Source organism: Mytilus californianus, unplaced genomic scaffold (assembly GCF_021869535.1).
Source record: "Mytilus californianus isolate M0D057914Y unplaced genomic scaffold, xbMytCali1.0.p SCAF_2, whole genome shotgun sequence".
NCBI lineage: Eukaryota > Metazoa > Mollusca > Bivalvia > Mytilida > Mytilidae > Mytilus > Mytilus californianus.
Window position 1 is genome coordinate 120,927,527 of NW_026262668.1, and position 24,213 is coordinate 120,951,739.

At 31.5% G+C, this 24,213-nt stretch overlaps 1 protein-coding gene and 1 long non-coding RNA gene across 8 annotated transcripts in view; one reads left to right on the forward strand and one right to left on the reverse strand.

Annotated features, from left to right (window-relative positions):
* The window catches only part of LOC127728681 (serine/threonine-protein kinase 11-interacting protein-like), a 480,863-nt gene that overhangs the window by 455,747 nt on the left and 903 nt on the right, over positions 1-24,213 (reverse strand). For all 6 annotated transcript variants that reach the window (XR_007994314.1, XR_007994315.1, XR_007994312.1 and 3 more), the window contains exons 2-10: positions 14,891-15,090; positions 11,607-11,774; positions 11,213-11,320; positions 9,182-9,253; positions 7,235-7,364; positions 6,560-6,663; positions 4,200-4,292; positions 829-870; positions 55-319 (exon numbers count right to left, since the gene is read on the reverse strand). Coding sequence is in view for 2 of the 6 variants with exons in the window: in XM_052236288.1 (XP_052092248.1) it covers positions 55-319; positions 829-870; positions 4,200-4,292; positions 6,560-6,663; positions 7,235-7,364; positions 9,182-9,253; positions 11,213-11,320; positions 11,607-11,774; positions 14,891-15,090 (1,182 nt within the window). In the remaining 4 variants the exon portion in view is untranslated. The remainder of the gene's footprint in view (positions 1-54; positions 320-828; positions 871-4,199; positions 4,293-6,559; positions 6,664-7,234; positions 7,365-9,181; positions 9,254-11,212; positions 11,321-11,606; positions 11,775-14,890; positions 15,091-24,213) is intronic.
* Positions 4,697-6,422, forward strand: LOC127728749 (uncharacterized). Of its 2 annotated transcripts, none has more exons than XR_007994355.1 (3): positions 4,697-4,752; positions 5,359-5,434; positions 6,325-6,422. It is a non-coding gene; the product is annotated as an uncharacterized LOC127728749 (long non-coding RNA). The 2 variants fall into 2 exon arrangements; XR_007994356.1 differs by lacking the exon at positions 6,325-6,422 and adding an exon at positions 5,578-5,665.

Below are 24,213 nucleotides of genomic sequence, written 5' to 3' on the forward strand. Positions count from 1 at the left end.
TCATGACTAACAAGCAATTCTTCACATTAAAAATGTATTTTTCAAATAGCTCACCTCTTGAACTTTCCCTTGAAGAATATTCATTCATTGAGGATTCTATCACTTCTTCATCAGAAATAAGGGCTGTTTTAGGACGAGCCTTTCTCTTTTTTCTTGATCTTCCAGGTGATCCTATTCTTAAGTTTGTGGCTATATCATCAGACTCATCAAATGTGTAAGATGACGAGATAACTTCCCTTTGTCTTGTGCCATTTATTGTAGAGCTTTGTGATTCCCATGATGGTCGTCTTGAAAGGTTCAACACACTTCTTTGGGTAAGCTAAATGTATAAAAAATAATGTAAATCAATCAAAAAGGGGTCCTCTGTTTATTTTCTAAAAACCAAAAAATTTAGAATTGTTCCTACAATCAAGTACAATAACTGGAACAGTAAAAATGAAAACAAATCAAACATTCAATTATTCAACAGACTGATGGATGATATTTTCTTTCTATGAGACTTACTGGAGGCCTAATTGGTTTCATTATTCATTCTAAAAGACTTACTGGAGGCCTAACATATTTCTTTACTCATGCTATGAGATTTACCGACTCTTTCCAATTTTCTTATCCATTCTATGAGATTTACTGGAGGCCGAATAAGTTTCCTTATTTATTCTATGAGATTTACTGGAGGCCTAATGGGTTTCCTTATTCATTCTAAAAGATTTACTGGAGGCCGAACATATTTCTTCATTCATGCTTTGAGATTTACTGAATCGTAACAATTTCCTTATGCATTCTATGAGATTTGTAGAGAATTCCTTAGAATGCTAACACAATACTTACTAATCTTTCTGTTGCTGTAATTTTCTTCCCATCTAAAGTAAACTGAAATAAGATAAGTTTGATTCTCATATGGTTTGTTATTTTACAATTTCTCTCTAAGAGAAAAACAAAGAATATGGGTTATCCATCCATGACACAAAACCAGTACATGCACAGCAAAAACACACACAAAAATTAAAGGAACAGCTCTTTTATTGCTGCTCTTCATCTCGGTCACAGTGAGGCCTTCAACACGGAGCAAACCCTAGCTTGATTCTACCATTTCATACCTGTCCTTTTAATTTCATGCTGATAAATTACAAACTTAAGTTTCATTTGATTCACCACATTGCAACTATGCTATTTTTATCATTGTGTTTTTCTCTTGCATATTCATGAAATATTTAATCTGCTTGTTTAGATATTAAAACACCACACTGCTCATAAACAACTACACGAAGAGCATGTGATATTCCCATGGTATTTATATTGAAATTGTTACAAGAATAAAATGGAACGGTTTAAAGACCAATGACTCTCGAATGACAAACAAAAAAATTTCAAAAATTAAAGAAAGATTTTTTTTTCTCACCAACTCAAATAATCAGTACAAGTTGAAATTGGTCAAAGAATTTTTCAGTTAGCATCCTATAATAGTGAGAACATTTTGACCCTGCTTTCAAAATTATAGAGTCTTTTATTTCAATGTTAAAGGGTCCAGATTCACAATAAAAGGTTTCTTCTTATTATTAAATGGTAATTTAAACTTTTAAAAGTGTTTCAATATAACTGATAATCATTCTAATCTTGTATTTTAGCAAGGTATGATTAGGTATTTTATGATTGTCTAATCTTGTATTTTAGTGAGGAATGATTAGGTATTTTAGTGAGATATGATTAGGTATTTTATGATTGTCGAATCTTGTATTCTAGCGAGGAATGATTAGATATTTTATGATCGTCTAATCTTGTATTTTAGCGAGGAATGATTAGATATTTTATGATTGTCTTATCTTGTATTTTAGCGAGAATTAGGTATTTTATGATTGTGTAATCTTGTATATTAGCGAGGAATAATTAGGTATTTTATGATTGTCTAACCTTGTATTTTAGTGAGGTATGATTAAGTATTTTATGATTTCTAATCTTGTATCTTAGAGAATTAGGTATTTTATGATTTCTAATCTTGTATCTTAGAGAATGATTAGGTATTTTATGATAGTCTAATCTTGTATATTAGCGAGGAATGATTGGGTATTTCATGATGGTCTAATCTTGTATTTAATCAAGGATTAGGTATGTTATGATTGTCTAATCTTGTATTTTAGCAAGGAACAATTAGGTATTTTATGATTGGCTAATCTTATATTTAAGCAAGGATTCAGTATTTTATGATTGAGTAATCTTATATTTTAGCAAGGATTAGGTATTTTATGATTGTCTAATCTTGTATTTTAGCGCAGAATGATTAGATATTTTATGATTTCTAATCTTGTATCTTAGAGAATGATTAGTTATTTTCTGATTGTCTAATCTTGTATTTTAGCGAGGAATGATTAGGTATTTTATGATTGTCTAATCTTGTATTTTAGCAAGGAATGATTAGGTATTTTAAAGATTGTCTAATCTTGTATTTCAGCGAGGAAAGATTAGGTATTTTATAATTGGCTAATCTTATATTTTAGCAAGGATTCGGTATTTTATGATTGTGTAATCTTGTATTTTATCGAGGATAAGGTATTTTATAATTGTCTAATTTTGTATTTTAGTGAGGAATGATTAGGTATTTTATGATTTCTAATCTTGTATCTTGGAGAATGATTAGGTATTTTAAAATTGTCTAATCTTGTATTTTAGTGAGGAATGATTCAGTATTTTATGATTGTTTAATCTTGTATTTTTGAGAGGAATGATTAGGTATTTTATTATTGTCTGATCTTGTATTTTAGCGAGGAATGATTAGGTATTTTATGATTATCTAATCTTGTATTTTAGAGAGGAATAATTAGGTATTTTATGATTGTCTAATCTTGTATTTTAGCGAGGATTAGGTATTTTATGCTTGTCGAATCTTGTATTTTAGAGAGGATTAGGTATTTTATGATTGTCTAATCTTGTATTTTAGCAAGGATTAGGTATTTTATGATTGTCTAATCTTGTATTTTAGTGAGGATTAGGTAATCTATGATTGTCTAATCTTGTATTTTAGCGAGGATTAGGTATTTTATGATTGTCTAATCTTGTATTTTAGTGAGGATTAGGTATTTTATAATTATCTAATCTTGTATTTTAGCAAGAAATGATCAGGTATTTTATGATTGTCTTATCTTGTATTTTAGCAAGGATTGATAAGGTATTTTATGATTGTCTAATCTTGTATTTTAGCAACGAATGATTAGGTATTTTATGATTGTCTAATCTTGTACTTGTTAAATAGACAGGGACACTAGCATGTATGAATATTGAATCGCAAATAAAAGCACAATAGTTCTTTTTTCTATTAAACTAAATAAACAGGCTTAATTTTAAAATCTTAATTACTGATTTCACTGAAAAGTAATTAATGAATTATAACATCTGAACTTTCTCAATATATTGTCCAGTCAGGTGTCACACAGGTAAACATGGATTATCATACAATAATGAATGGCAGTTTTTTTTTCAGTGCATTATATTTGCGCGCATCTTTTGATTAAGCTATTACGTGATTTCTCATAATAACCGAAATTTTTTTCAGAATTCAATATGAAAAATATATTATTCAAATTTACAAATATGTTCAAAATAAATAGTAACTATAGTCATATATTTTATGAATTATTTTTGATTTTACCTGTGTTACCTGTAAAATGAATGCGTGCAAATGTAATCAAAAGCTTCGCCCATATGTAAAACTTTTTAATCTGCAAATGTAATGTGCCTTTTTTTTTTTCTTACAGAAAAGCATTGCAATCAAGATGTAGAAGCTGATAACTAAAAAATGCAATTTTAAACTAAAAAGCGTATGTGACTGTCAAATATGAATGTTTTTTTACCCTTGAACCAGTGTACCAAATAAAGGCTTGTAGAGACTTCCGGTTTAAACATACACAAGTTTCCAAATTATTTTTGTGTGATTTTGACTTATTTCAACACTCATGAAGTGTTGTAGAATCATTTAAAAGCAGTTTCAACTTCTATTTGATGATGCAAAACGGGTTTTTCCATGAAAATAACGCAAATGGACCACACACAATTTGAAATTATCAGAGTTTCATTAGACATTTTCTATCAGTTACAAAAAGTTTTTTTTACCTAAAATTTCGTGGCAAGAAGGGGGGTGCGGACAATGTACCAGTACGAACTATACAAGCCTAATTACAGTAACAATAGTATATAATTATAAAACTTACTGCTAAATTATTTCCAGAAGCTATGGAAATATACTGTACTGTTAGTGGTCTGTGACTATCATGGAAGGACAATGGATTTCCCTGTAAACTTAACTGTAAACCAGCAATTATATGTCAGTCATACTATGTCATAATGTAAAAGGAATACAGCTATTTGTAAGGACAATTAGGAATATTCTTTTCATGACTAAATAAAACAAGAAACTTTTATATGTGATATTTTTTCCACTTTCAAAACTAGTCCTTTTTAAAAACAAATTTAACCACAAAAGCCCAATACTAACATACAAATGAATACATGTAAAGTTTGTCTGAATTTTGCATAGTAATGTCCATGAAAATTACATAGATTATCTAAGAATTAATGCTCCCACTTTTGTCTGCAAACATGTAAAAAAAATGCAAGAGAAAACTAAATACTTTCTTGGGAAATTCTATATTTGCTATTTAGTTTTTTAAGTAAATTATGATAAATTTTTACTTTATTGTAGGAAACATCTGAATTTCACTAGCTCTTCATATAGGCTCTATCACACAGACAGTTCTCAGATAGGTCTTACCATTGTCAGCTTGTTAAGCTCTGCCAGGCCAACCACACATGAATGATCACACAGACAGTTCTCAGATAGGTCTTACCATTGTCAGCTTGTTAAGCTCTGCCAGGCCAACCAAATATGAATGATCAGACAGACAGTTCTCAGATAGGTCTTACCATTGTCAGCTTGTTAAGCTCTGCCAGGCCAACCAAACATGAATGATCAGACAGACAGTTCTCAGATAGGTCTCACCATTGTCAGCTTGTAAAGCTCTGCCAGGCCAACCAAACATGAATGATCACAGACAGTTCTCAGATAGGTCTTACCATAGTCAGCTTGTTAAGCTCTGCCAGGCCAACCAAACATGAATGATCACACAGACAGTTCTCAGATAGGTCTTACCATTGTCAGCTTGTTAAGCTCTTCCAGGCCAACCAAATATGAATGATCAGACAGACAGTTCTCAGATAGGTCTTACCATTGTCAGCTTGTTAAGCTCTGCCAGGCCAACCAAATATGAATGATCAGACAGACAGTTCTCAGATAGGTCTTACCATTGTCAGCTTGTTAAGCTCTGCCAGGCCAACCAAATATGAATGATCAGACAGACAGTTCTCAGATAGGTCTTACCATTGTCAGCTTGTTAAGCTCTGCCAGGCCAACCAAACATGAATGATCAGACAGACAGTTCTCAGATAGGTCTCACCATTGTCAGCTTGTTAAGCTCTGTCAGGCCAACCAATGATCACAGACAGTTCTCAGATAGGTCTTACCATTGTCAGCTTGTTAAGCTCTGCCAGGCCAATCAAACATGAATGATCACACAGGCAGTTCTCAGATAGGTCTTACCATTGTCAGCTTGTTAAGCTCTGCCAGGCCAACCAAACATGAATGATCAGACAGACAGTTCTCAGATAGGTCTTACCATTGTCAGCTTGTTAAGCTCTGCCAGGCCAACCAAACATGAATGATCACAGACAGTTCTCAGAGAGGTCTTACCATTGTCAGCAAGATCTGCCAGGCCAACCAAACATGAATGATCATACAGACAGTTCTCAGATAGGTCTTACCATTGTCAGCTTATTTAGCTCTGCCAGGCCAACCAAACATGAATGATCACACAGACAGTTCTCAGATAGGTCTTACCGTTGTCAGCTTGTAAAGCTCTGGCAGGCCAACCAAACATGAATGATCACAGACAGTTCTCTGATAGGTCTTACCATTGTCAGCTTGTTAAGCTCTGCCAGGCCAACCTAACATGAATGATCACACAGGCAGTTCTCAGATAGGTCTTACCATTGTCAGCTTGTTAAGCTCTGCCAAGCCAACCAAACATGAATGATCACAGAGACAGTTCTCAGATAGGTCTTACCATTGTCAGCTTGTTAAGCTCTTCCAGGCCAACCAAATATGAATGATCACAGACAGTTCTCAGATAGGTCTTACCATTGTCAGCTTGTTAAGCTCTTCCAGGCCAACCAAACATGAATGATCACAGACAGTTCTCAGATAGGTCTTACCATTGTCAGCTTGTTAAGCTCTTCCAAGCCAACCAAACATGAATGATCACAGAGACAGTTCTAAGATAGGTCTTACCATTGTCAGCTTGTTAAGCTCTGCCAGGCCAACCAAACATGAATGATCACACAGACAGTTCTCAGATAGGTCTTACCATTGTCAGCTTGTTAAGCTCTGGCAGGCCAACCAAACATGAATGATCACACAGACATTTCTCAGATAGGTCTTACCATTGTCAGCTTGTTAAGCTCTGCCAGGCCAACCAAACATGAATGATCACACAGACAGTTCTAAGATAGGTCTTACCATTGTCAGCTTGTTAAGCTCTGCCAGGCCAACCAAACATGAATGGTCACACAGACAGTTCTCAGATAGGTCCAGTTCTTCTAAGCTATTTAAATCATCTATACCTGCAATATATTCACACTCATTTGTATATAAATATAAATGCTATAAAACATTTTTTTTAAAGATTTACCTCAAATAATAAATTTAGATTGTGTGAATATGTTATGTTTTTGGTTCAGCATAAATCCAAGAAAAAAATATGTTTTGTATAATTTCATACTTTTATCTAGGATGATTTATCAGATAAAACTTTTGATTGGTTTCCAGGGTGATAAAAAATGAAAATAATTTTTTTTTTCTGATGAATGTGTCTTCTGTTAAATTTTGGTTAACTTCTTTTATCAATGTTGTATGGGGCAACCACTTTGATTTACAAATTGAACTGTGAGTTATTGCACACTAAGGATATCCCCACCATAAGGATTCAGTTAACAAAAAGTTGATGAGTGATGGATGTGAAAAAAATCAAACGGTAAAGCATGCTCACATGAAGCTTGATTACAAATTTCGGAAAGCCATGATTTGTAGCTGGCTAAATCACAAAACAATCGTAAAACTTAAGTATTTATGACTAAAGAGCGATTACTACCTCTATTGCATTTATTACAAATAAGTTTTGACTAGATACAATACCTTCTATATTATCCAAGTTGTTATTCCGAAGAACTAATGTCTTTATTCTTGACTTGGTTGTCAGTGAAAAAGATGGAATGCTATCTAATCTGTTAAATCCTAAATTTACTCTTGTGATGTCTGTCAAGTGCTGTTAAAAATACATGATAAAAACTACTTGATATAAACAATATTTCTGTTTTCTTTAATAATTTTGAATAAAAGAACGGAGTTCCAATGTCCCCCGCGTTGCACATATTTTATATTTCCAAGGGGCATAACTCTTTTAAAAAAATTCGATTGTCCACCATTATAGAACTTGTCCGAGATATTGCTGATATCAACCTATAGTATAAGTTTTATAAAAATCTGGCAAGAATTGTACTGTGAGAGTGCTTACAAGGCCATTTTCCATAAATTTAATATTTCCAAGGGCATAACTCTTTAAAGAAAAGTCAATCGTCCACCATTATAGAGCTTGTCCAAGATATTCCTGATATTAACCTATAGTATAAGTTTTATAAAAATCTGGCAAGAATTGTACCCGTGAGAACGCTAACGAGGCCATTTTCCATAAATTAAATATTTCCAAGGGGCATAACTCTTTAAAAAAAAAGTCTAACGTCCACCATTATAAAAATTGTCTGAGATATTGCTGATATTAATCTATAGTATAAGATTTATAAAATCTGGCAAGAATTGTAACCGTGAGTGCACTAACGAGGCCATTTTCCATAAATTTAATATTTCCAAGGGCATAACTCTTTTTAAAAAATTCGATCGCCCACCATTATAAAACTTGTCCGAGATATTGCTGATATTAACCTATTGTACAAGTTTTATAAAAATCGGCAAGAATTGTACCTGTGAGAGCGCTAACAAGACTGGACGGACACACGCCCAGTATTTCCATGTCCCCGCCACGCGTTACGCGGGGAACAAAAAAATATAGGATATATCATGCATGACAGACACTCCAAACATGCATTCTCTTACTTAAAAGTAGAAGCAGAAAACAATGAGTCAGATAGTCAAAGCTTCTCAGAAAATAAATGTTGCTCCACATAACAAAACTATGATTCAGAGATTGAATGTTGATCAACATCAAAAACTGAGTCAGAGAGTAAATGCTGTCCAACTTCACAAAACTATGAGGTCAGAAAGTGAATGTTGCTCAACATCACAAAATGAACTGCAGCTTAAAGTTAGATGTTTTAATAACATCAATGAAATTATAATTGAATTATTTGAACAGTTCACACAAATCAATAGTCAATATATAAAATATGTGAAGATATAGTTAATTAATTTCATCCTATGATCTATGATTACAAATAAAGTTCATTCATACATTTGCCTTCACAATCTCATTAAAATACAGATCCTGTGTCCAAGCTTTGCTAACAAGGATCTGAAAAGCACCTTAAAAAATGTGAAGGCTGAAATTTCATTGGCTGATGTAATACAGTCGAACCTCGTTATGTCGATGTCGAAGGGACCGGACCAAAGTATTTTAATTTTCCAAGGTTCGACTCATCCGAGGTCGAGTGTGTCATCATAAATTTGTGTAAACTAGATACTTTGAACAGTGTGCCTTTTTTCGATATGACACTTTATGGTTGTGTATTCAAACTCCATATTTTTTGGTTCTTCATAATAATTAAACACACAAGTACAGATACAAATCATGCACAAATAAAATCAATAGTATACACAAATATTTACAAAGGTCAGTCACTGAGAAATTACTTCGACTCATCTGAGTTTTCGACACAACCGAGTTCGACACAACAAGGTTCGACTGTAATTACCAGAACAGAAAGTAAAATGGAGTGTTTTCAGATCCTTGTAAGCAAAGCATGGACACACATCTGTATTTTAATCAGATTGTTTGGATCACATCTGCAATGACATTAGAAGGGGCTGGTGAGCTTTAAAAAATTCTGTTATATCTTAGTTGTGAATTACCTCTAAATAATTCTCTGTTCTTTCCAAATCATTATGACTTAGGTCTATTATTTCTAATACAGGTAGCAGTCTCTGAAAATAAATGAGTTAAAAAAATATGTTATTGCAACTCACATCTTGTCACATTTTTCCCATTTAAGTCACTTGGAAATTTCTGTATTTACCTTTACAGTAAATTAAACTTAATCAAAGAAATCCAACATAATATATTATATCATATACAATTACATTGTATCTAGAATAACTACAACAACACAATATGAAACAGAAATAAAACAACAGAGTTCCTATGTCCCCCGCATTCCACATATTTTTCCTGTCCAAGGACAATAACTTAAAAACAATTTTTTAGTTCTTTAAATTTTAAATATGTTATAAATATCTTAGAGAAATGAAGGCTTCAAAGCAAATGCAATGCAATTTTCAATAAAATTAATATTTCCAATGGGCATAACTCTTATAAAAATATTTGATCAAAACTGATTTTCAAAATTGTACGATACATTGCTGATATAAACCTTTGATATAAAATTGATAAAAGCTGGCAAAAATTGTACACGAGAGCGCTTAAAATGCAATTTTCCACATAATTAATTTTTCCAAAGAGCACTACTCTTTTAAAAATAATTGATCAGCACTGCTTTTAGAACTTGTCTGAGACATTGCTGATATAAACCTATGATATAAGTTTCATAAAAATCTGGCAAAAATTGTTCAATTGAGAGTGCTAACAATGCAATTTTCCACATAATATTTCCAATGAGTATGGCCCTTTTAAAAATATTTGATTGGCACTGATTTTCCAACTTGTCTGAGACATTTGGATATAAACCTATCATATAAGTTTCATAAAAATCTGGCAAGAATTGTACATATGAGAGCACTGACAATGCAATTAACCATATAATTAATATTTCCAAGGGGCATAACTCTTTGGAAAATATTTGATCAGCACTTATTTTCAATCTTGTCTAAGACAATGCTGATATAAACACATTGCGTAGGGGACAAAAAAATAGGTCGAACTGTTTTGATTTCTATAACTTTTACATCACTAGACCAAAAATTTCACTTAGAATAACATATAAATGTTTTTCTAGTTGTTTGGACACAATAGAGAAATAGCAATTTCAAGTCATTATTTTTTGCCATAACTGCATGCATTCTATACATTTGTACATCCATCTGAATGATTTCTTATCTTCTTTATATTGAAATGAATAAAAGAAGTCATTTAACAATTGTTTTCAATTCATATATGCAGTTCCACATGCTCTAGTTGCTTGCAAAATTTCATAAAATATATTATTGTCAATTTACTTCCCTGCAATTAGACTGAAATACAAATCCTGTTTCCAGGTTTTGCTTATAAGGATCAGACCATGCTCTTTTTTAGTACAGTTCTTAAGACCTTTCTATATTTTTGAGATAAGTCTTAAAGTGAAAAGTCCTTCAAAAATTTTGAGGTGGTAATTTCATTAGTTGACTAAAGGATTATTAAAACAAATAGGTGTAGGGTTGTCAGATCCTTCAAAGTGAGCATGTGCACAGAATTTGTTTTTCAATCTGGTTACCTTAAAATTGTATGTTGCATTTTCATAATCTTCATTATTTTCATGTTAATAAACCAAGGAAATAATCTCTCATATGGCCTGAAGAGTTTAATGTTTATTTTTTTTCAGCACAGTTCTGCTTTGTAAGTTGTCATAGCCATCATCATAATGATTCTCAATGTCATCAATGTTCAACCTTGTTTTAAAAAGACATTAAGCAGAGTCTTTCAGTTTTGTTTGCTTGGATATTTCAAAACAAATTAACAGAAAGGCCTGTGCTAAAGGGGGGCTTTAAGAGAGAGGACAAAATATGAAATTAGAATTCATGACAATAGCAATTTGTCTATTGTTGACCCTTAGACATATATTTTTTTTCTAATTTGTATTGTTATGTTGCTGTCTCATTGACATATACCCAACATCTGCATTTTCGTCATAGATACAAAATAATTTCAGAAATTCAAGTTAACCAACTTACCAAAGATGAGTCTAATTTCTTCAGTCCATTATAACTTAAAAACATAGATTTTAAACATGGCCAGGACATAGGTGAACTTTGATCTCCCCCACAGGCTTCCAGAAGATCCTGAAAAATTATTTTACAATTATTTTTGTGACATTCAGTACAAGATATTTTCACAGGATTCAAATTTATCCTATTTTATTGATCTGAATTATATCAAAATGAATCAACAATTGTTAAATTCTATCAAATTTATCTTCCTAATTGGCATGTAAACAATTATGCATGATGTAAAAATAACTTCAATCAAACATAAAATTCATTGTTTACAATTTTTCTAAAAATATGATTATGAAAATTTGTTTAACATAGAATTATTGTTTAGCTTTATTATGTACAATATATTTACTTGTAAAGAATTAAGACATCTTGAAACAATAATAATTTTTATTTGTCCCCGAAGCCTGTGCAGTCCTTCTAACATATGAATTGGAACTTTCTTTAGTTCCAGAATTTCAACACTGCGGAACCTGGATATCAATATTGGACCTTGCATAGTTGCTGTACTGTGTGTTATCTGTAAAGGAAATTACATCTTTATTATCGTTATTACAAGTCATGGTTCTTTGACTATAGTGTGTAAATAAAATGTTGAAATATTTTTGCCCTTGTTTTAAAAAAGTTACGACAAATACAGATAAATGTGGATAGTGTCCACATGTGGACACAGATGATGCCCCCGCTTGCATATCATATAGCAGTGATATTGTTTGCCTCAAATTACATCCGAAATTCCGCTTTTTCCCCTAGAGAAAATTCCCAATTAGTATAAAAAATGGCATAAAATTCCTCCAAAAGTTTAACATTTTTCCCAAACAGTGATGGCATTTGTAGTAATGTATGCCTGACTGTGTTTGGATATACGCCTAAAGCAGCCTATGGTTACCCATAGGTATCTTTGGATACCAATGGTTTGATATTTTGATATATAGAATATCAAACCAAAGGTACCTATGGATAACCAAAGGCCACCTCTGGTGTATATCCAAACACAGCCTAAAATTCGTATTCATGAAATTATTTTGATATTATGAAAGCGCTTTTGAGATCTGGGTTTCTGATCAGAATCATCACAGTGTTTGTAACACATGTGGTTTTCAATGAATTAAGTACCATCATTGTTTCCGTTTCTTTCCCCTCCCCAAAAAGTACCTAGGTTGAAAATGTCTGACAATCAAAATATACGTGAAATAAATGTGCAAAAATGACAGCCTAATTCAGCAAAAAACGGGGATGTGTTTAAAAAAAAAAAAAAAAACTTCCCAATTTCAATAAAAATTATGCATTTTTCCCCAAAAAAAACGGTAGAGGTAGTTTTGAAAAGAGACAACAATATCACTGTATAGTTATAAAGGGACATAACTGAAGAACGGTAAGCGTGACGTGAATTTGATCTGAGTTTTGTGGTATTAAGCATTGTGTGTAAGTCTCATAACATTTGGTTGAGGCTAACTTAAGTAGAGAACAGAAACTAAAAATTCAGCAATTTTTCTTTTGTAAATATGCATAACTCTAGAACGGTTGTGTACAAGTTTATAACATTTGGTTGAGACAAACTAAAGTTAGAGAACGGAAACGAAAAATTCAGCAATTTTATGTTTATAAAGGAACATAACTCAAGAATGGTAAAAGTGTCGCCACCAAATTTCGTACTTAATCTGTATTATGTAATAATAAGCAGTGTGTAAAAGTTTCATAACATTTGGTTGAGGCAAACTAAAGTTAGAAAATGGAAACAAAAAAATTGTACTTAATCTTAGTTTTGTGGTAATGAATATTATGTATAGGTTTCATAATGTTTGGTTTGGGCAAACTTAAGTTACAGAATGGAAAATAAAATTTTGCAATCGTTTGATTTATAAAGGGGCATAACTCAATAATGGTTAAAGTGACACTACCCAAATTCAACTTGATCAGTGTTTTATCAGTGGAAGTCAAAATTAAACATTGCATTGTGTAGTTGATTCAACTATAATCATGGACAAAGGAAGATAACTCCAATTTTAAAATTACTTAATACTTAAAAGAAAATAAATTTTTGTTTTTGCAATTTTTCCATTTATAAAGGGGCATAACTCTAGAACGGTTAAAGTGACGCGACTAAAAATTCAAACTTGATCTGTGTTTTGTGGCAATAAGCATTGTGTATAAGTGTCATAACATTTGGTTGAGGCAAACTAAAGTTAGGGAACGGAAACTAAAAATTTTGCAATTTTTCCATTTATAAAGGGGCATAACTCTAGAACGGTTAAAGTGACGCCACTTAAAATTCAAACTTGATCTGTGTTTTGTGGCAATAAGCATTGTGTATAAGTTTCATTACATTTGGTTGAGGCAAACTAAAGTTAGAGAACGGAAACTAAAAATTTTGCAATTTTTCGATTTATAAAGGGGCATAACTCTAGAACGGTTAAAGTGATGCCACCAAAATTCAAACTTGATCTGTGTTTTGTGGTAATAAGCATTGTGTATAAGTTTCACATAACATTTGGTTGAGGCAAACTCAAGTTAGAGAACGGAAACCAATTTTGGGATGTACGTACGTATGTACAGACGGACAAGGGTAAAACTTAATGCCCCCACCGCTATGACGGGGGCATAAAAAAAACTTGTTCATGCTTATGTACATGTAGCTGTCACATAATCACATTTAGAACATATGTAATAGTAGCCCTACTCTGACAGAAAATAGAGCTTTGATGTAAATCATACTAGCAAATGAATTTACATGATCAGATCTTTTGCTGAAAGAGAAATATATTTTGACCATTTTGAGCCCAAATTTATTTGTGCATGTATTTAAGGGTAGATAAGGAACATAGTATGTTTATGGAGTTTTTTTTTTAGGAAACCAGAGTGCTATTTAATAGTAGGTGACTACCGGAAAGTTATGTGTTGCTACAAGCCGTTTACTTGAAAAGTTGATATAAATGTACAATTCATAATTATGCATGGTTCTCTTGAAGTTAAAAGAGAGCTGTGAAATTCACAAATTTGGTTTAATATATAAGGATTTTGAATTGGTGGTGTAACAACAAGACTTTTTACATGAACCCTCTTCTTATGCTAAAATTCATAACTTTCTTTCAGAAGAAAAATGTTAAATTGTTAAAAGATACATATTTATAGGAAGCTTAAGACACATGCCACAATATTTACAATGCTGAATGCAAACAGAGTGAGCAAAATTTGTTCACCATACTTATTGGAGGCTTTGATTTTATAACTTGATAAAAACTACAAGAAAAAGTAAATAAAATTTATTTCAGAGTTGATCTACAATACTATGTTTAACATCTCAAGTAAGTAGAATAAACTGTGTAGGTTAGTGCTTAAAAAAATAGAAAAAGCTTAGAGTAATCTCATTTTAGGAAAGTCTCCATCTTGTTTATCTAAAGCATAAGCTTGAAATCATTATTTTAAGAAAATTCTGAAGCTTATTTCTTAAATGTCTCAAGCCCATTTCACTTTCCCATTTTACCAACAGCGAGATTCAGTTTGGAGTGTACAGATGTCAAACATGTATATATGATAGAGGCACATATATATAAATCGATTCAGATGAAATTTGTCATGCAAAATACATATAATGAACCTATTGTATGCAAAGCTCTACTCTTATATACATATTACCTTAAGTGAAATAGTCTTTGTAATAAAATCATGAAGGTACTGAACATTAAACTTCCATTTCTCCATCTGGTCTCTGTGTGACCTATTACGACTTGGTTCATTATTTTTGGCATCACTGTATCTTCTGAATGAAACATTTAGTAAAGACAAGGACTGTGTTGTAAGGCTTAATTTACTTTCACCATTTAAAATTCTGTCACCTGAAATTAGGATTACAAAAGTATATGTAAGTGCAATAAACATAGTTTTGCCAATTTTTTATCTGAATTAATTATCATTGATACATATGTATTTCAAGAAAACTGAAACCTTGGAAATGCATTACATGTTTTATTCATATTCTACTTTAACTTCAAGCTACATTTCATGAATTTATATATCCTAATATAATTCATCATAGAGGAATAACCTTAAAACTAAACTGATAAGTTCATCACATGCTTTAAATCAAAATGCCATCTTATGTAGTGCAGTTGGCTTCATTTACCTTGTTTACTAGAAATTCTTTCTACGGTAGAATTTATTTTAGAATAAATGTGGATAGTGTCCACATGTGGACACAGATGATGCTCACGCTTCAATATCATATAGTAGCCTAGTCAATTTAGCTCTAAAATCGCTCAAACTGCAACTAATTGCAACACAAGGTTTTTTTAGTGCAAATTATAATATAGACTTGTACTAACAACATACTAAAACTATACATTGATATAATTTGCGGAAAAGGTTATTTCGGGGTGAAATATGTGGTTTTTAGAGAAAAAATGCTGAAAACGGGAAAAGAAGAAAAATTGTTATTTATGGTTACATTTTTAGACCTAAAGCTTGTTGAAGACAGGAAACCTTATCTTAATAGAGTATTATGTAGTCCTCTACTTATTATTATTCATATTGAAGTAATTTTGAGGTGAAATGAGTGATTTTTAGTGAAAAAACGCTGAAAACTGGAAACGTAGAAAATCTCCGTTGTTAATGGTTAATATTTTTGATATTTGATCTATATAGAAAAAAAACATACTATTTTATGTTTTATTTGTGAAGTCCTTTAGTTATCAATATTAATATTTGGGTAAATTTGGTTGAATATATGTTTTAAGACCGAAACCCCGGAAAACTGGAAATGAAGATATCTCGGTTATTGATGGTTAAAACTTTCAAATTGGAATCTTAACAGAAAATAGAGAATACTATCTGATGTTTATCTTAAGAAGTCCTATAGTTATTAGTATTTAAAAAATTGTAATTCTTGTGTAAAATGTGATTTGGAGAGAAAAATTGTGAAAAATGGAAATAAAAAACTCGATTCTTCATGGTTAAAACTTTTAACATAGGATCTTTATAGACAGACTATATTATCTTATGTTTATCGCATATGTATTCCTCTTGTTATCGATATCAATAATAATCAATTTGTTGTGTGAAATATTTTGTTTTACACTCTACATGTTTTGTAACTACAAAACAAGAATATATCCATAGAACACGGATGCCCCACCCGCACTATCATTTTCTATGTTCAGTGGACTGTGAAATTGGGTCAAAACTCTAATTTGGCATTTAAATTAGAAAGATCTTATCATAGGGAACATTTGTACTAAGTTTCAATATGAATGGACTTCAATACATCAAAAAATACCTTGACCAAAACTTTAACAAAAAACTTTAATCTGAAGCAGGACAGACGGACGAACAAACAGACGCACAGACAGAAAAAGTGAGGGGCATATAAAATGAAAATTTTAAAACCTTGGTTATTTCTAGTTTGATTTTTAAAAACAAAAAAATGGAGAATGGAAACAGGGAATGTGTCAAAGAGAAAACAAGGCCACTAATGAGTCTTTAACATAGCAAGTAAATCCAGCACACGGAGGTGGGCTTCAGCTGACCCCTTAATTATTTTGTACACTAGTTCAGCACCCTAAACCCCTGTACATACAAATGAACCAAAATTATCACAAAAATAAAACACACTCAAGACAAAAAATTCGTAAGGGTTCCGCGGAACCCAGTGTCTCGCCTACTTTTTCTGTTAACGCAGGCTCTACAAAAACGAGAAAGTAAATCAATAAAAATATTCCACTTGATACTATCTTTTGATTGTAAGAAGCTTCAGCCCAAGTTTGGTAAAAATCCAGGATAGTTTATGAATCTAATAAATGTTTAAAAACTTTAACTGCAGACTGAATGTAATTTTATCTGGAAGAAAACAAAATTTCCTTCTAGATACTAGCATTTGATCATAAAGAAGCTTCTGTCCAAGTTTGATACAAATCCAAAATAGTATAAGAAAGTTATTAAAATTTTAAAAACTTTAACCACAGAGTGAATGTGTTGTTTCCTGGCAGAAAATCTAAGTCCATTTAAAAGTAAAATATGGAACAAATAGATTTATTTTTTTACAAAATTTTCTTCTAGATACTAGCTTTTGATCATAAACAAGCTTCTGTCCAAGTTTGGTACAAATCCAAAATAGTATAAGAAAGTTATTAAAATTTTAAAAACTTTAACCACAGAGTGAATGTAATATTTCCCGGCAGAAAAACTAAGTCCATTTATAAGTAAAATACGGAAAAAATGGAATTTTATTTTTACAATATTTACTTCTGGATACTATCTTATGATCATAAACAAGCTTCTGTCCAAGTTTGGTAGAAATCCAGTATAGTTTAAGAAAGTTATTAAAATTTCAAAAACTTTAACCACAGAGTGAATATTTGTGGACGCCGCCGACGGAATGTAGGATCGCTATGTCTCGCTTTTTCAACTTAAGTCGAAGGCTCGACAAAAAAGGCTAGAGGTTCCTGACTTGGGATAGGTGCAATAATGTAGCAGGGGTAAAACATGTTGTTTGAGAACTCAACCCTCCCCTAGTTTCTCTAGACAATATAGAATAAACAAACACACAGTAAAACTCAGTTTTAAATATGTGCATTTTGTGGAAGTTTGAAATTTTATCTTATGATTCGGATATGTATTTATAGTAATCATACGTGTAGGTATAATAAACAAAAAATGATTGTGTTAAAAAATAACTGTAAATCAGTTTGGTTACTGACTTTGATTTTTAATTGCTGGAAAATTCATTTTTCTAGTGTCCTTGCATCGTTATTGACTGTAGTCCTTTTTGTGTATTTTTTCATTAGCTACTTTTACAATATATGAATTGCATAAAGTCACAGTTAAACACAGACGATGTGATTGCAGATTTCTCTTAATGTGTTGCTAATTTTATTTAGCAAGCTCTATCAATATCCACGTTTAATTTCATATATATAAGCTTTTAAAATTTAGGAACATATACTAGTTCACAGAATTAGCATTAAAAGAGGGGCAAAAGATACCAGAGGGACAGTCAAACTCATAGATCAAAAGTTAAATGTAGATCTTATATTGTTAAAGGCAATTTCAAGAGCAGCTTTGTCAATAGGATTATAAGTTTACCTCAAGAGCTTGAATTTAAATAGTAATTGTACTAAAGTGGTCCAATTTTGGATGTTGAAAATGAGATAAGCACTGTTGAATGAATTAATGGGATCACTTCCTGGAGGAAGTGTTAATAGGAACAGCGCCTTATGTGTGTACCCTATAAACCTGAATGTATGTGGTGGTCTAAAACATCAACCAAATGGTAATGACAAAGAACTAACATGGGTTGTCTGCTATATGAAAATATTATGGTCAAAGATACATGTATATATATACTTACTAGTATATAAAGAAAAAACATTACCAAGTTCTTTATTTAATATATCTCATTGAATTAATTTAATAAAAGATAATCAGCTTAGGCTAAGAACTGTAAAAAAATTATCATGCATCATCTGTGTATGAATCAAAATTTGTAGTGTCTGTGGGCGACTTTGATGGCCAGAGATAGCGTTTAGATAGTCATGTCTTATCTGAAAGTATGTCTGTTGGTTTTTGTTAATCGTTTGGGTTGCTTTCTCATTGACTTTAAAAACCTCAAATCTCTCTTTATTCATAAGTATACTCTATTACAGATATATCAATGTTAAAGACACTGTTTTCTGCTTCCGGAATGCTGACCTGTATTCAACTCATTTGAACGAAACTATAAAAATATTTAAAAAAATACACCTCATGCCAAAAGAATATAAATGTTTAAATTTTAAGGTCCACTAAACTCTATCAGTGATCTCTTGGCAGTAAGTTTGATTGCTTGCCAATGAAACCATCACTTATTATAAAATCTCCCCACTTTAAAAACATAAGAAGATGTTGTATGATTGCCAATGAGAAAACTTTCCACAAGAGATATCAATGATGTGGGTGTGGATGTAAACAACTATAGCTCATCATCAAAATATAAAACAAGTCAAACGAGAAACTCAAAGGCCTGATTAATGTTAAAACTCAACCCTCCAATAATCAGGAACAGTTTTTATTAAGGGGCCGGCTGAGGACCACCTCCTGGTGCGGGATTTTCTCGTTGTGTTGAAGACCCATTGGTGGCCTTGGTGGCCTTCAGCTGTTATCTGCTCTTGATCTGGTCGGGTTGTTGTCTCTTTGACATACAGTATTCCCCATTTCCATTCTCAATTTTATTTAAATAGCAAACAACGTAAGAACAAATTGTAAAAACCAGTTGGAAAGTACTCAACTCAAAAAGATCAGCACGGAGTATATGACCAATTAACAAAAAGACACTGAGTTCTCATAGCTAGTTCAAAGCTTAGTAATTACAGTTGATGAATAAATACTGTTGGCACTGACTAAAATATAAATAAGTAGCTATTTGCTTCGAGGAGCCTGAAATTTTCATTTGTGAAAAAATATTTAACATAAAATCATTTAGCACTCATCATTCTTATTTTTTTATGAAACATTGTTGGATTCTAAATCTTAACATGTTTATTCCAGAAGGTAAATGAAAAAAATATATTGTTTTCTTTCTAAAGTTGTGGGGAAAATACATTAAAGACTTTGAATCTTGCAATAACATTTTTTTTTATAAAGAACAAAACATGTGTTTCTGGAATGCCTCCCCCAACAAAAAATTAACTGTCTGTGCCTTTAACACAGGGGCAGAATTCTTTCAAATACCAAGTAAGAATGTGACTAAGTTGGTAACTTAAATTCAGTACAGTTTTCCAATTATAGGTTACTTACCAACACTACTTTGGGGAATTAGATTCTTAGATTGTAAAATAGCAGAACACAATCTCGGTCTATATCTTTATTCAATTATACAAATTTTGAGACAGGAAAGTGATTCATTTGTAATATTATTCTTTTAAATTGAAATAATTATGTATTGTATTGTATTATTTCAACTGTTTTAAAAAATACAGAACATTTTTTGTATAATTTTATTTTTTTCAACTTTGGGAAATAAGGGGAAGCAACTCAAATAACCTTACTTTTACTACTAAACATTTTTATAAATTACACCACTTTCCGCAAAATATATTTTTGTATAGTTTTAGTATGTTGTTCATAGATAGTAACTGACTTGTTTTTCAGAGAAAAACTCTGTGTTGCAATTAGTTGCAGGTTGTTCACTAAATTGACTAGACTATATATAAGTATAAAGGGACATAACTGAAGAACAGTAAAAGTGATGCTACCCAAATTTGAACTTGATCTGATTTTGTTGTAATTAGCATTGTGTGTAAGTCTCATAACATTTGGTTGAGGCTAACTTAAGTAGAGAACAGAAACTAAAAATTCAGCAATTTTTCTATTTGTAAACACGCATAACTCTAGAACAGTTGTGTATAAGTTTTATAACATTTGGTTGAGACAAACTAAAAAATTCAGCAATTTTTATCATGTTTATATTTAGGCCAATTAAAATTAATTGATAGATTTTCATCCCCGCCCGCCCCTCTGAAATCGTTCCGCCCCAATTTTTTTTATTTTGAAAAATTTACGATTTCCGGATTTTGTTCATTTTCGTTACCGGTAACTGTCGATAATTTCGTTTCATTAATAACATCCTGTTTTAAATTTTGGTTTTTGCATTTCTTTGTATGTTTGATTCGTTATACATGTATATACATGATAGAACCTTATTATTACACTTGCATATATGAAGAACACGTCACAAGAGCGTTTCATATCTAATAAAAAATAAAATATAAAATCCTCCCACCCACCCCATTTTTTTCAAAAATTTGGATGAAAATCTACTAATTAAATTTACTTGGCCTTATAAAGGGACATAACTCAAGAATGGTAAAAGTGTCGCCACCAAATTTCGTACTTAATCTGTATTATGTAGTAATAAGCATTGTGTATAAGTTTCATAACATTTGGTTGAGGCAAACTAAAGTTAGAAAACGTAAACAAAAAATTTGTACTTGATCTTAGTTTTGTGGTAATGAATATTGTGTATAGGTTTCATAATGTTTGGTTTGGGCAAACTTAAGTTACAGAATGGAAACTAAAAATTTTGCAATCGTTCGATTTATAAAGGGGCATAACTCAATAATGGTTAAAGTGACACTACCCAAATTCAACTTGATCTGTGTTTTATCAGTGGAAGTCAAAATTAAACATTGCATTGTATAAAGCATTGATTGTAGTTGATTCAACTATAATCATTGACAAAGGAAGATAACTCCAATTTTAAAAATTACTTGACATTTAGAAGAAAATAAAAATTTTGCAATTTTTCCATTTATAAAGGGGCATAACTCTAGAACGGTTAAAGTGACGCCACAAAAATTCAAACTTGATCTGTGTTTTGTGGTAATAAGCATTGTGTATAAGTTTCATAACATTTGGTTGAGGCAAACAGAGAACGGAAACCAATTTTGGGAAGTACGGACGGACAGACAGACAAGGGTAAAACTTAATGCCCCCACCCCTATGGCGGGGGCATAATTATGGTAAAATACTCCTATCAACCACCCCTACAAATTGATATCACAATATGTATTGTGGATGGAAACATCATATTTTCAGAAATTGGGTTGTCCACTGCAGCAAGTATTTAGTCTTTTTTTTAAACCTCCTTTCCCTATCATACTATTTTACAACAGGTAAGCCTTTTTTTGGAAATAAAAAAAACAAAACAAGGCCTACCTGTTGTCATATCTTCTAAAAACCACAGGCTGTCATAAATCATTTCTTAAAAAGTCTAATTACATAAAAGGTTTGATAAAATATTTTATCATAAGAGGAATGACAATACTTTTCTTCGTTAATTATTTACATGTAGGTGTACTTAATCAATGCATAAGTTTTATATTTAAGATATTTAGGCATTTTCATAAATGCAATTATGCTATTGTTCATTGAATGCCTTTTGTATATAGAAACATGAACACAACAAATGACTATGGTCATTTTAGTCTGGGAGAACATAATTATTTACCCATTTTATTTGTAATTGGCTTAGAACTAGTTTTAAGTTTATGTGAGAACTCTTTAATCAATACTACACAATGTAATTGTCTTATGTCTATATGTTAATTGTTTTTGTGCTTTGTGCCAATCTGATGAGTCCAGCCATATCCAATTGTTACACCACTGTCCCAGAACAAGGAATGGGTTGATCACTCAAAAACATGTTTAACCTCACTCCCACCCCCAAACACTCTTAAAGTTAGGCATGGACCATTTGATTTTTTTGGGGTGGGGTGGGGGGTTTGGATTGCTTCACATTGTTCATGTCATGGCCTTGATGTTTTATGAAAAAATAAGTAAAATGTTGACATATGACATACATATTTTGAGAATTAAAAAAAAATCACAGAAAGAGGGGTGATCTTGGTATGATTGATTCTTTTGTCTTTTTTTCTAGAAATTCCACTATGATGTTTTAAAACATGGAAATCTAAATAACTTCTTTAAGGGGCATTAGCCATGAATTGGACAAAAATTAAAATAGGATTTTTTTGTTTTGTTTTAAAGGGGCACTAGCTACAAGATATATAAAAATTTAAAAATATTAAATATGATTTTTTTTTGTTCAATCATTAATGAAAGTGAAATAGTGAAATAGTATATCGATTTTAGCAACCAGTATGGTTCAATTTGTCAAAATAAGCTAAGAAACATTGAGGATGAATTATTCACTTGCAAGTGAATAATTCGACCTCATTGAATCCGTATTCATGTGAACTTCAATTTAACCCCTTGGCTAGAGATGGATACCGCATGCATTGTGTGTGTTCAATTATTTAAAGGAAAAGAATGTCAACATTGAAAATGAAACAAAGGTAAATCATTTGATTGACTGATTCGATCCACAAAAAATCATTCTTATACAGGTAAAAACGATGATTACCATATATTTTTAATCTATAATATGAAATTAAACAGACCTAGAAAAAACCAAATGCACGATTCTGCTATCTATTTATATCTTTATTTATGTTTATATCGCTTATATGGCAATCAGGGGTCCTTGGGGTCAACTCATCAGTTAATTAGATGGCGTCTAGACTAAAATACACACGAAACGAAGCTACATATTATCGAGCCCATGCCCAGAATATTGTTTATTTTAGACTTTTTATAATTTGAATAAATGTTTTACATTGTTATTAATCAAATATGAGAATTTGAGTCAAATCGGTGAACATGAATTTGACAGCTAGTGCCCCTTTAAGCATTGATAAAAGTGGAATATACACTGATGTACAAAAATGTATCATTGGCTTGCAAGTCAATAAGTGCAACTATTGTCTGTTACATTCAAACACTTTTAAAGGTAATAAAATAAAAAAGCCATAAAAAGCCGGTGATTTACTGTCAATTTGATAAACAAAACAAATCATGGAAATGAATCCGGAATTATTATTACTTTAACTTTATCGCAAACTTCCAGTTTTAACTTTTGTCAAATCGAAAGAAACGTAAGCAATGTCTGAGAGATTTACCATTTTGAGTCATTAAAATCATTTCAATTTTACACCTATTGCCTTCCCTAAACTGTTCTTCATGGTAATGGTAAACATTTACTTAGTAAATGTGATGAAACAGCAATACAAGATCGTTGATGCTATGAATCTAGTCAAGTTGACATCGACAATTTGGAAAGGGACACCAACTTTTCAATCATCTCAAAATGACTGAAATTGTGTGGAAAAATTTCCGGATCCTTACCCTTTAATAAGGTATTCCAGGTATTATTCACTAGTTTTATATTATTTTGTATTTTAACATTTTCAAAGAATTCACAAGACCTAGTTCTCAATCTGTAGTATTATGTGATGGGATTGCTTCCCTTTAGTAGTAATAAATAATAAATTAGCTTTATTTAGAGTCCCACAGTATACAAACTAGGACATAAAATAAGCTTTATTGAGCTTTTAATAGACATACTTAGTCAGCCGTAAGCGATTGAGCTT